Source organism: Haplochromis burtoni, unplaced genomic scaffold (genome assembly GCF_018398535.1).
Source record: "Haplochromis burtoni strain Fernald_Lab_line unplaced genomic scaffold, NCSU_Asbu1 Contig_79, whole genome shotgun sequence".
NCBI lineage: Eukaryota > Metazoa > Chordata > Actinopteri > Cichliformes > Cichlidae > Haplochromis > Haplochromis burtoni.
This window is the reverse complement of record NW_024582440.1, coordinates 1053119-1066758: the sequence shown is the minus strand read 5'-3', so window position 1 is coordinate 1066758 and position 13640 is coordinate 1053119. Positions and strand designations below refer to the sequence as shown.

The 13640-nt window shown below is 40.1% G+C and overlaps 2 protein-coding genes across 2 annotated transcripts; one reads left to right on the top strand and one right to left on the bottom strand.

Moving 5' to 3' along the window:
- Positions 1–1873: 1873 nt before the first annotated feature.
- On the top strand, positions 1874–8785 carry olfml3b (olfactomedin-like 3b). The gene is made up of 3 exons (XM_005924786.3): positions 1874–2075; positions 2990–3275; positions 6253–8785. The coding sequence occupies exons 1-3, from the start codon at positions 1977–1979 to the stop codon at positions 7035–7037; spliced, it is 1170 nt and encodes a 389-aa protein (XP_005924848.1). The 5' UTR covers positions 1874–1976; the 3' UTR covers positions 7038–8785.
- Positions 8786–9239: 454 nt separating this feature from the next.
- cdk2 (cyclin-dependent kinase 2) lies at positions 9240–12795 on the bottom strand. Its single transcript, XM_005924793.3, has 7 exons — positions 12325–12795; positions 11650–11727; positions 11421–11541; positions 11140–11310; positions 10864–10965; positions 10577–10780; positions 9240–10334 (listed from the first exon to the last, which is right to left on the bottom strand). Exons 1-7 carry the CDS (start codon positions 12438–12440, stop codon positions 10230–10232), a joined length of 897 nt encoding a protein of 298 aa, XP_005924855.1. The 5' UTR covers positions 12441–12795; the 3' UTR covers positions 9240–10229.
- Between the last annotated feature and the right edge of the window lie 845 nt (positions 12796–13640).

Here is a 13640-nt window from a genome sequence, read left to right as displayed (position 1 = left end):
CCCTCAAAATTCATGAAGTATACACCTGTAAAACTGGAAGAATATATTATAACATTCATAATTACGGGTGCTCACAGGTTTAACAGGCGACGATATACCACAGTGTTAAATGCAGCGACCCAGTGTTTGACTCTTCCCCCTCTTCACTGCACTATAGTTGTATTTTTAAATGACAGGGGTAAAACAACATACATAGATATAGTTTTAGAGCAAGCTGGAAAAACAAAATAAATACACATTTTAGAAATATGTTTGTATGCCATATCATTAGAGAGGAGACCAGACACATTATCTGCTTCTCTTTCCCTGTAATTCACTGCTCTAACTATGGTTTCTGTTATCCAGGCGACATCTTATTGCTGTGAGAGCTAATACAGCTGGAAAACACTGCAGACACACTTGTAATATTCACATTTTAACTCAACAATCTGAGTTAAGGAAAGGAAAGCACATATACGGACCGATCAGACCATTTTAAACAGTGGAGAAAAAGTCTAGCTTTTCTTTAAACTTTGTATTGAATCAGGCTCCACCCTCAGTCACTGCTTTCATATAAACCAGGAAGGAGTACTGCGGTATCAGACATAGATGACTCAGACATACATAAATAAATATATAAATACATGAACACCAAAGAAAAAGAAAAAGAAAAGGAAACCAAAATGCTAACGCTTGATAATAAGCTAATGAAGCTGTAGTTTGAATGTGTATGTCACACTTAGTGAAGCTGAATCTTTTGCAGCTGAAATATCTTAGTTCCTAATCACAGCATCTGTCCTCTCGAGACAGATGGTATAACCATGGTACTTGCACTTGCAGCAATGTGCAATACATGTCTCCCTGTGCCTATGTGGGTACTCTTTTAGTCCTTTGAGTGATCAGTAAGGCCAGGAAAGTGCTATATAAACAGCAGGCCAATCGAATAAGCCCTGCACAACTATGCTTATTGATCTATAACAGAGATAGTGCACATGTGGGGGATGTGTAAAGTTAAATGAATCACACTATAGTTATTTATTAAAATGCAATTTTGTGGACATCCATCCAGCTGAAGACAGAGCTGAAGCCTATCCCATTCGTCACAGAGCGAGTGCAGGCCACACTGTCAGTCCATCACAGTGTTCAGTTGACAATGGGATCATATTGCTTTACAACCAGTGTGCACAGGAGAGTAGATTAAATCAACAAAATGCACTTTTAGCATCATTTGGGCATGTAAGCATTTTTAAAGACATGCAATAAAAATCGTATTTGTATCACAGCTACGTCCTATAGGGGTCGCTATAGCAGATACTCTGCCTCCATCTAACTTCACCCCTCCTTCACTACATCCGTGAACCTCCTCTGTGGTCTTCCTCTTTTTCTCCAGTCTAGCAGCTCCATATTCAACCTCCTTTGTCAAGAATATCCACTATCCCACCTCTACACTTGCTCAATCCATCTCTAACTTTCTAACTCTCTAACTTTGTCTCCAAACTGCTGAACCTGAGCTGTCCCTCTGATGTACACATTTCTAATCCTGGTCACTCCCAATAAAAGTCTCATTAAAAAAGAGTCTAAGTATAAAAAACTTTTAATTTTTCAGAGTAAATGCTGCAGAGACTTTGTGACAGAGATCAAAAACAACTGCAGGTTTCTTGCCCTTTATGCTGAAGTTGTACCTCCTTGACTCATCACTGTAATTCACATTTTAGTTCCTTGTGGTGCTGCTGATGTTCCAACTTCCTGAAACCTAAACATGTATTTAAGCATTATGATATGTATAGTTTAGCTTTTCAGTTTGTTTGTCAGGTGTGGATGTCGAAGGTAGAAATAAGAAGCACAGACTGTGCGCCTCCATCTTCACAGATGTTATTGGCTCCTCCCAGACAGCTTAGTAAAACATTCCAGCCCACCTCTGGGAATCTGCTGGCTCCTCGGCACACTCTAACTGAACTTCAGTTTACAGGAGTTAAAAGAGACTGAGCTGACACAAAATGAGAGGACTTGTTGTCTTGGTAACTTTGGCGTGCTTTGCCACAGCTCAGCACCAAGCACTGATTGACTACTTGGAGCGGAGGCTGCTTGCTATTGAGGTAAGACTCTCTTTACCTCCCTGCCGAGCCCTGCGCTCCAGAGTCCCTCTGAAAGGAAACTTCTAGGGACAGAGGCAATGGAATGCAGATGTGGCCAAATCCTGGAGAAATTACTGGAAAATACAGCTCCTTTAAGGGTACGGGGACTGTGGCATTTTTGTCCGAGTTGTGAGTTAGAAATGGGCCTCTGAAGTTTCCTTAGTCAAGGTATACGTGCACGTATGTTACCAACAAAAAAAAAGAGTTTATGCAAAATTGCATCAGTGAAAAAACTTTTTTTGAGGGCAAGTAGTTTTCTGGCATCACAAAGAGATATTCTAAAAAACAAAAAGGGCCAGGGCTAACCTTTTTTTCTATGATGGACACAAATGTATTTGGCTTAATTGGACAAAACTAAAACACAAGAACAGACTGACTGATTGTCAGTCATGTCTGTAATTTAATTTAAATGAGAAGCACGAACCTTTTTAACACACTTTATTAAACTGAACTCCCAAAAATGCTATTTACCCACATCTAACAGTCTCAGCTCATGTCATGTTGTGGGAAGGATCTCTTTTCATTTCCTTCTTCCACAGCGGGGTCATGGGTCAGGCTCGACCACAAAGCACCCAGCTGTACTCTGCATTCAGCTCATAGACACTCGAGCTGGGTGGAAACTTGCCACGTGTGGGCTGAAGCCGGTTGTTTGATAGATGGGTTTTATTCTTATTATTATGGCTTTCTACCACAGTGTTTACTGAGCCTGAAAAGGACATCAAATTATGGTGTTTTCATTGCAGTCAGTGCTCTCTAGAAATCCACTCAAGCTCACTGTATAACACACATCCTATTTATTATTCTGAGTGCTATACAAACAGGGAATACATGTCTGATCATATCTCAGTTATGACTAACCACCTTTGTTAAAACAGGACAGGATCTCTCTGTGGCACGAGCAGACCACCCGCTATGCCTCCGAGCTGCGGGAGCTGAAGCAGCAGATGGTTTCCCAGCTGGAGAACCTGGACAAAGAAAAAGAGGCACTGAGGATGAATATAGACAGCGTGGGGACCAGGGTGGACCGGGTCGAGCGGGAATTAGACTATCTGGAGACACAGAATGGGGCTCAGCCGTGTGTGGATGTGGACGACAAGCTAATAGAGCAGCAGGTGACTGTGGTGAAGGAGAAACAGAAGTCCAAATATTCACAACTCTCAGGTGAGAAATGAAATCTTTACTAAATACCCTGATTTATTTATTTTTTATTGGGGATGAACATGACATGCTTGAGCAATGCATGAATAATGTGACCAACAGTTCAAGTCAGCTGACAGTTTATTAGGTATACCTTACTAGGACCAGGTGAGACCTCCTTTTGCCTTCAGAACTGCTTTAATATTGGTGGCAGAAATTCAACAAGGCGCTAAAAACATTCCTCAGACATTCTGGTCCATATTATCGTGACAACATCAGACAGTTACTGCAGATTTCTCAGCTGGACATCCATGATATGCATGTCTGGTTCCACCAAATCTAGCTCTACAGCATTGAGATCTGGTGACTGTTGAGGTTATTTGAGTACACTGAAATCATTGTCATTGTCTAGAAACCATTTTGTGGTGGTTTGAGCTTTGTAACATGATGATTGCACTGCTGAAGCAGCCATTAGAAGATGTGCACACTGTGGTCATGAAGGGTCAACAACAAAACTGGGGTAGGCTGTGGTGTTTAAACAATCCTTTGTTGGTACTAAGGAACCCAAAGTGTGACAACAAAGCATCCTATAAACCATTAAACCACCATCAGCCTGCAGCCTGAACTGTTGACACAAGGCTAGATGCAGCCATGCTTTCATGTTGTTTACAGCAAATTCAGACCCTGACATCAATCAAGACTCATCAGACCAGGCAACAGTTTTCTATTCGTCTGTTGTTCTATTTTGCTGAGCCCGTGTGAATTGTAGAATCAGGCCTCAGTTGCCAGTTGCTTACCTGTCAGGAGTGGTGCTTGATGTGGTCTTTTTCTGCTGTAATCCATCTTCTTTGAAGTTCCGCATGTTGTACATTTGTTGTCGCCTTCCTATCATTTCAAAGCAGTTTGGCTATTCTCCTCTGACCTCCCTGTAAACTCTACAGAGGACTGTGTGGGAAAATCCCAGCAGATCAGCACGTTCTGAAATACTCAGAAAGCACTCAGCCCATCTGACACCAACAACCTTGCCACGTTCAAAGTCACTGAAATGACCTTTCCTCCCCATCCTGATGCTGTTTTTAAAGAGGCTGTCTTAAACACGTCCACATGTCTAAATGCTATTGCTGCCATGTAATTGGCTGATTAGATATCTGGGTTAACAAGCTGTTAGACACATGTACCTGGTTGCCAGTAATTGCATATTTATTTCATTGTCTATGAGAGCCAACTCATATATATATTTTAAAAATTCCCAACTCGCCCCGCAAGGACCCAAGCTTTATCCTTAAAGCTTGGGTCCTTTGCCAGAGGCCTGGGAGCTTGAGGGTCCTCTGCAGTATCTTTGCTTTCCCAGGACTGTGCTCTTTTGGACAGAGGTCTCAGATGTTGTTCCTGGGATCTGATGAAGCCACTCGGCCAGTTCACGGTTCACTGCCCCAAGTGCTCCGATTACCACTGGGAATTGGGTTGTTTTAAAAAAATAATAATAATAATGTTAAATAGCCAGTTTGAGATGACAGAGAAAGAGATTCTTTCTTTCCTGTCCAACTGAGTAGATATTCTATTATTAAAAATCATAAACGATTTTTGATAACTCCAGTAATCATTACTGCAATTTGCATCATTTCAGATGAATGTAATGCTGCATTAAATGAAAGTTCTTTTATTCTTAAAATTACATTTAGTGATCCCAAGTGTCACTTAAGTGTTAAGTGTTTTGAGAGGCAGTGCCTTTTAGTTTTTAAGGAATGTTCTAAAAATAGCTTGGCACTGTCGTTTTTAGCAATCTGTGTAAAGCTGGAGGAAATGGTGCAAACTCTCTTTAATGTCAGACAGACTCACATTCGGTAAGCTTGTGCGTTTTTATGGCACCAGGACTGCATGCAGAATTCATTTACAAGCCAGGAAAATAAAATTAAAGCAATTAATTACAGTTAACTAAAGGAATGTGTCACCAGTGCAAGGGTGTCTGGCTGATGTAAAAACAATGCAGAATTAAAAATACAAGCAGCAATGATTGTGCTCCTGCACTTTCATGCATGTCGAGTTTTACTGGAGTCAAGATGTTTCCTGCATGAATTTGGATGCCATGTTTCCTGGATTGTAACTAGTTTTGCATAAACAAGTTACCTAACACGTCCTGTGTCCATTAGTTGGTGTTTGAGAACACCCACTAATTATATGTCATGCTGCTGTTTACCATGTGTGGAACCCACAATGAAAACCTGATGATCATTTACATTTAATGATGATTATCACCTACAGCTGATTTCCAGATACCACGGTGGCATTATGAGTGTGACCTAATACTGACACGTAGCTCGGATTCTGCACATGAAGTTTGGGACAGATTGGACAGTGCATATTTGAGATCTAACAAATTTTTTTTGTTTTGTTTTGTGTCAAAGGATTGATTTTGACATGCTGTAATAAACAAACTCCTCTATGAAAAGCTCTTCAAGCAAAAAAGCCAAAAACTTCAGTTTTGGCCATGCTTCGGCCCTCAAATGATAAAGAATTGAGAACACAGAAACTTGTTTGTGGGATAAATTGATCCCTGAATGGGTTTTCTCATGGAAGTACCCGTCCTTCCACAATATGAGGACAGCCATATTTATAATGCATATGAGCTAAATTTACTTTAATTTTCTAATAAATGAGTAGTTTAATCTATGGGCGCAGGAACATTTCTCTCTTTATTGGTTTTTCTTTCATGGACAGTAGACAAACTTATTAATCACACAAAAGGAAAATGATGCTTTATAGCCAATTTAGCTACTGGCTGTTTTATCTAATTAACACTCAACTGAAAGCAGAGCTGACGCTGATGACTGGTGGGAATGTTATTAGTTTTTCATGGGAACCATGAATGTGTATGCCACATCTAATGGAAATAAAACGAGGTGTTCTTTCTGAACCACAGCTATAAATAGTACAGACGTGACTAGAATATTTGAAAACTGCCAGCTGTGTCGAGTAAAGCCTGTCCTGCTCTCTGTTTCAGACTGCAGCGACATGATCTCCAGCATAAAAGCCATGAAGATATTGAAGAGAGTCGGAGGGCAAAAGGGCACCTGGACTAAAGACACCAACAGGGCCTCTGGGAAGGTCTACATTTTTAATGGGACGGAAGACGACATCATCCACGCGTTTGCCTCTGTGCAAGACTTCACCCGCTCGTCGGGCATGTCTCTGTCCAGTACAGTGAAGCTGCCGTCAGCCTGGAGGGGAACAGGCCACGTGGTCTACAACAACTACGTGTATTACATGAGTCAGGCTGACGAGTTAAAGGTGGTTAAACATGACCTGCAGAATAACTCTCTGACAGACAGTGCAGTGTTTCCTGTGCAGGACCACGTCCCCGTGTATGGTCTGACCCCAGAGACGGTGATTGACCTGGCTGTGGATGAGGAGGGCCTGTGGGCCATTTACGCCACACAGCAGAATGAAAGGTACATCTCTCTGGCTAAAATGGACACCACCTCACTGGATATTGAGCAGATGTGGGACACAAATTGTCCCAGAGAGAATGCAGAGGCGGCCTTTGTCATCTGTGGCACTCTGTATGTGGTGTACAACACCAAGCAGGCTGGACGCTCACGAGTACAATGTGTGTTCGACGTCAACGACATGGTGACCAGTGAAGATGCACCGCTGGTTTACTTTCCAAAACGCTACGGATCTCACTCAAGTCTGAAGTACAATCCCCACGAGAAGCTGCTCTACGCCTGGGATGATGGCTACCAGATCCTGTACAAGCTTACCATGAAGAAGAAACTAGAGATCTGAGCTTCTCTAAAAGAGCCCTAACGCTGTATTCTGAGAGGTTTTAGCTTCTAAACTACAGATGAGGTCTCAAAACTAACGATTTTGTAGAATTTAAGATCATTTCTCACCTTTCAGGGAGTTTCAGAACAGCTTAAATATAAAATCTTGGACTCTAACATTGTAATCCACTTCTCATAAAACCTGGAAGCTGCAATAACACAACATTTACTGTAGGGACTGTGAGGCAGGAGACAAACCTAAGAAATGAACAAGAGTCTGTGATGATTCTTTCATGCTACATAGACGTTATTAGGAAGTGACAAAGCTTCATTACAACAAAAAGGAAACGTGAGTGGTTCCCCAAGTGTTGGCCATTGCACCCTGGTGGGCAGTTAAGGTACTGTTGGTGGGCCACAATATGATATTTACAAAAAAAAAATAAATGGAAAAAGGAAATACAAGAAAAATAAATCTGAGAATATGAAGGGAAGAAAATACTCAACCTTTATTGTCGACAATACATAGATGGTACAAAAATACTGATTGTGAGATGATCAGGATGAAAAAAGAGGAAGAAAACAGCCAAGATTCAGGAGTGTGAGACTGTAATTATGCATCATAATTTTCTTTTCACAAATTCAGAACTAATTTCAAAAAGCTCAGATTTATTTTGTGATATCTGGTGTTTTGTGGCTACCTTAACCCCACTTCTAACGAGACTACACCGTGCTTCCATCTTCAGAGTTGTTTCTCCATCTGCTGTTGAGTGGACCGAAACAGATATACTGTACTTACCCATGATTAGCTGCTGTCTAAGTTTCTGCAGTGGCTCCAGGCACTTTTGTGTGTTCACAGATATGAGGCAAATATTCAACACATCCTTTTAATAGCATAAAACCTGTCAAACCTGCCACTTCTATACCTGATATTTGTCATATCAACATGAATCTTTATACCCCAAGTGCTTCTCAACTGAATCCAGCTTCTTGAATCTTCCTTCTCAGCTCATTTGTACTGACTCCATTGGATTTTAACATGACAGTTTTGTGCAGCATTCACAGTAATCTTGTCCGTGCTAGTAAATACACAACATTAATTACACCCTAGGAAATGTTATCTTTTGTAACTTGTTAATTTAATATTTTTTAGTGTTCAGATTTATATCATAAGCACTGTTAACATAAAATACAACCACTGTGTAAGGTGAGCTGAAAAATGTAACTCCGACATTAGGATACTGTATGTGCAAGAAACAGCAGGCTAGCACCCTGTGCATTATCTGCACTCTTCCCACATGTTGAGCACATGTGCATTTTTGCTAAATACCACCCAAAAAATGAGCAAACAGCACCACTATTGCGATTACTATTCTTTGATGTTTATTAATTTATATCTGAACATAACTTTCTTACTGCCATTTCTTCTACACTTATATCTCCTTTTTTCCCCCGCTATATTTTTTCCTAATAACTGTTCATTATAAAAATAACTGGCAGACTAACCATTTTAAACAAGGCTGTCAGTGTTTTTCTATGTACAGTATATAAAGATTGATATAGAAATATTTAAGTATCCATGTAAGATTTGACTGCTACACAGTTGCCGCATTGAGCGATGTGGAGCGTTATCCTGCTGGAAACAGCCATCAGAAGCTGGGTACAGTGTTTATAAAGAGATGGACCACAGATATCAAATGGTGTGAAAATAATAGTGGTTGTTGAATATTATGTTATTCATGATTATAATAAATCTGAAGAAATTTAATTGAATTATGAGTGCTTTATTGATTTTAGTAACGTGTGTTGTCCTCTGGGGTTAAGAAGACCGCACAGGACAAAGTGGTGCAATAGAGACAAATTGTCACGCCATACTGCTTTCCAACACATCTTTGATTTTGGATGTTTAAAATGTGAAGTCAACCAATTTTGTCGTGTTGACAACAACACAACAAAACAGGCAGCACAATTTGACCATCTTGACCATGTTTAAATGCACTGAGCTGTCGTCATTTGATTGGTTGATTCAGCAGCTGAGTGGCCAGTGAACTATTTAAACTTCCGTTTTGCTTCACATCGCATCTAATTTGTAAGACTGCTTTCCTAACCAGTCCAAAAGTCTTTGGAACATTTAATTTCTCATATAATTTTATCATTAATGATTGCCTGAAATTTCCAAGAATGATAAAATTACAGAATCAAGCTTTTTAAAAACCACATTCATCATAAGTACTTCAGTCCATCTGCAGGCTGCAGACATGGTCTTGTATGCTCGACTGGCCAAAGCTTAATGAAGCATGAAAATAATTTCACAACCAGACAGTCTGTGAGACTGGTATTTGAGTTTTATAAAGCGCTTGGTAAAACTTCTACATCTGTCTCAAAGTGTAAGATTTCGCTCACCCGTCCAAAATAAAAATTGGTCGAGTTTATAATGTATCAATAAAACCAGTAAAGAAGTTTAAAGAAGTTTATTTTTTCCAAACTGTAAATAAACATTTGTAAAAACGGCTTAAAATTGACAGTAAGAAAAGAGGCAACAGTTACATAAAATCTGAATTACAATACATTTGGAACATTTTTATACCTGACTGAGTTTGCTGAGTAATCCTGCCATTAAACCTGAATCCCACCAGTAATTAAATGAAGGTGCACTTTTAAAATCAATTAACAATAACTGGGACTCAAACCAAGCTAGAAAACCACTGCTTTCATCTCAACTCCCTCATTGGAGTTGTGACCGATTCACTTCAGCCCATCGTAATCAGCTGCTGCTCACCCACCGTTATTTGCACTACCCCACAAACTTGTTTGATCACGTTTAATTCTAACTAACCTATTACTTCAAGATGGACATGCTAAAGACAACATACCATTAAAATTTGGAAATATAATGTTATACAAATAGAATGGGTCTACCCAACCTGCACTGACTCAAAGCCCATCATAAATACATCAAATATGACAAGTTGCATATAAATATGCAAAATAATTATATTGAAAATTACAGTTAAATCCTCAAAACTATGATAAACATTGAAACAGTGACACTCTCACGACAAGTTGCTTCTCGAGGGCTGGTTTTAGTTACTGAAGAATCTAATGTATTCTGTAGTGTCCACTTTTTCCCGTCCATTTGAGTCATGAACCTGAAGCATGGCGAGTCTTTATTGCTTAGATATAGCTGGCATTAAAAGAGCCTGTTATTTTGCACGACTCAGAGTCTGAGGTGGGGAAGTGGCATGGAGACATCACGGAAAAATCGATGCACAAGAGCATTTTTGGCAGACAGCCGTTTGTTTGGATCGTAGTTCAGCATTTCCTGTAAGATTGGGGAGAAAAAAAAAGAAAAGCAGTCAATGAATACAGCCACGTGCTTCAGTCAAAAACTAACACAAGTCGTGGAGTTCATGACACTGTTCAGGGTGCACAGTGGTCAACTCTCTAGTCTGAAAGGGACACTTTCACAGGAGAAAATATTCAGATAGGCAAAGCAGAAAGAAGACCAACTTCTTTGGCCATGAATATATAATGAAAGTGCCAATAAATCAGAAATGTTCTCACCCCGAGCAGTTCTCTTCCATCTTCGTCAAGAAGAGGCACCACTTTTGATAAATCCTGCCGAGCCCACTTGGGGAAGGTTGGTTTGTAGTCAGGCATGGATGTGACTCCGGGCCAGACGGTCTCGTCAGGCGTCCCCAGAGTACGAAAGATTCGGAATAACTGATCTATCTCCGAGTCACCGGGAAACAAAGCCCTCCTGGTGACCTGTGGGCAGGGAGACATGGTTGGTGTCTTTTGTTCATTTTGGAGCTTTTTCTTTTTTGCTGTTAATAATTAAAGTATGTTACCATTTCAGCAAAAATACATCCAAGACTCCAGATGTCAACAGCTGTGGAGTAGTACTTGCAGCCCAGGAGAATTTCTGGGGCTCTGTACCAAAGTGTTACCACCTGAAAAATATCACAGGAGTAAACAGTTGTTGCATGCACTGAGCTAAGAAATTGTAGGTGCCATTAACCTACATAGTAGAGACCACATGAAAGCAGAGCAAGCACATCTGAAGTTCTAGCCGTTTATAATCTTATAACTCTAACATTTACTTAGGTAGGTTGTCAACGCCTTACTTCATGTGTATATGCGCGGACGGGTACTCCGAAGGCTCTTGCCAGGCCAAAGTCAGCCAGCTTGATCTCACCCTGGGCGTTGATGAGGAGGTTCTGGGGCTTCAGGTCTCGATGGAGAACCCTGTGAGAGTGGCAGAAAGCCAGGCCTTGCAGCAGCTGAAAAAGATAGCTCTGCAAACACATCAAAATATGCTCAGTTGAGTCAAGCCTGACTTCCAGAGTACAATTCTTAGCAGTATTAACTGCTGAAAGTATGAATTCAAATCTGCTGTGATGGTTACCTTTACTAGAGGCAGCGGGATACCAGTGACTGAGGAGGAGTCCATAAACTTTTTTAAATCCTGGTGAAGAAACTCAAAAACAAGATAGAGCTTGTTCTCGGTGTGGATAACATCGCGTAATCTGCAACATGTTGACAGGTAAGTTGGCTTGAAAAAAAAGCAACATCAAACAAGTAAAACAAGAATACTGCAAGCATGGTTTAGACATAGCTGTAACATAAGCACTTACTTGACAATATTTGGGTGACTGAGTTCTTTGAGAAGCGATATCTCCCGGATAGCTGTGCTCGGTACACCCTCTGTTTCCCTGAAATGAACAAACGGTAAAAGAAACAGGTTTTTATCTAAGCCAAGCATGTACTTTAGTATCCTGGCAGTCTGACAGCTGATCAAGTCCTGAAAGCTGAAAGAAACAACACTACACCTTTAAGCAGCGCACCTTATAAATTAGCACAGATTAGACACGCTAATGATTTAGTTTTCTCTGGTTTGAAACAAAGGTCACAAAGCAAGCAACTTTGACTAACGGCACATCTGAATTTTCAGTAAGGTTTTCTGATGCAGCCTGAGGAAAATGATGGCGATTTAGATCTGGGACACTTTACTGTTATTTACGGATTGTGTTTTTATATTATAACAAGTTACACGTTAATACAACACAACAAGCTCATATGAGCTGTAAGGTTATGTAGGTGTCCTATGTAAGAACTGCTCCTTCTGTGGCCATGAAGACTTTGCTCTTATGTCCAGTGTGGTTGTAGGAAGTTAACTGATGAAACAGTCGTGCCCTGATGGAGCCACGAGGTGAGTAAACTGATTACATCAACTCTTCGGCACAGTAAAACTTGAAAACTAACGTTAGCCTGGTAGCCCGAGGATAAACAACAATAGTTTGTTTACTTACGTGTCCAGCCTGATTTTCTTCAGAGCGACAGTTTCTCCCGTCACTTTGTTCTTGGCTTTGTAAACAACCCCATACGTGCCCTCTCCAATTTTCTCAACTTTCTGAAACGAGTCCATCTCGTACCAAGCGCAGGTCTTTAAGCGGCAATTAGCCTTTTAGCTCTTTGTGTCGAAGCTAACGAAAGCTGGGTAGCTACTGAGGGAAACCTCACATATAACCATGTAAGTAACTGCTGCTCAAGGCTTCTTCATCCGGTCTGCACGCGCCACAGGTTTAAGACTTAATTCTGACTGAGGATAAACTATCTCAGGTCAGCGCGAAGTAGCTAAAAACAAAAGAAAGAGTCATTTGCAGACCCTGTTCATAACAATATCCGTAAAATGTGTGGTTTTGCGCGGCGGTGGCGGCTCGTTTGAAAAAAAATCAGAAGCAACACAACAGCGTTTCCCGCGTTAGACTGGAGGAGTTCGTTTTTGTGTTCCAGACACACCGATAGTTGTAGGTGGGCGGTAGTCTAAATGCTTTTCTCTTCCACTTGGGTCCTATTTGAAAAATTGTTGTGCATGGTAATGCTCTTATCGATTAAAGAAATAATTTTAAAACATTTTTTATCGGCTAATTTTAAATTCTTAGCTTCTGTTTAACAAAAGGGTGCAAGTCGTGATATAGAGCGGTGTCGTATCGGGATAACAAGGAAAAGTTAACAAACACCCTCACAGGTCACATGGTTGAACGGCGACGTCGCTAGACGTAAACTACGTCGGAAAGACACGAACAGATTATAAAGTGTACAGAACGCATACTATTTACCGTCTTTCTATCTATGAATGTAGCCATAATTCACAGTTTTATAGATGTGTACTGCACAAATATGAACAATTATTTAAACACATACACAATCTAATGCAAAATATAAATGCAAAATAAAAAGCATGAGCAACATTGTGTATAGCATAATAAAAACATTACTTGTCTTCACATCTATGATATATCTTCTGCATCTTATATATACAGCAGTTTTAAAAGTTAGAAAGCTGTTTTCCTAATCCTAAGAACTTTTACTTTCTATAGTTATTCAAACATGGTGAGATCAAAAATAAATAAATAAATAAAAGAGAACAATTTGATCTCTTCAGTGGCAGGAAGTGTTTGTAATGACCCACTAGATTATGGAGCAATGCTTTCCAGGTTCTGTTTTTTAACTGTTTTTCTCTTGCTCTCTGTTTTAATTGAAAAATTAAACTAATTAACAGACATAGTGATGGATCTGATATAGTGTAATAGGACACATCTGTACTCAAATAATACCTTTGAAA

Excerpts from the sequence above, each read along its gene's own strand:
- olfml3b (XM_005924786.3), top strand. The coding sequence starts at position 1,977 with ATGAGAGGACTTGTTGTCTTGGTAACTTTGGCGTGCTTTGCCACAGCT. Across the intron at positions 2,076-2,989 it reads GGAGGCTGCTTGCTATTGAG|GACAGGATCTCTCTGTGGCA; the intron begins GTAAGACTCTCT and ends TTGTTAAAACAG. Across the intron at positions 3,276-6,252 it reads CAAATATTCACAACTCTCAG|ACTGCAGCGACATGATCTCC; the intron begins GTGAGAAATGAA and ends TCTCTGTTTCAG.
- cdk2 (XM_005924793.3), bottom strand. The coding sequence starts at position 12,440 with ATGGACTCGTTTCAGAAAGTTGAGAAAATTGGAGAGGGCACGTATGGG. Across the intron at positions 11,728-12,324 it reads AAGAAAATCAGGCTGGACAC|GGAAACAGAGGGTGTACCGA; the intron begins GTAAGTAAACAA and ends TGTTCATTTCAG. Across the intron at positions 11,542-11,649 it reads AGTCACCCAAATATTGTCAA|ATTACGCGATGTTATCCACA; the intron begins GTAAGTGCTTAT and ends AACATGTTGCAG.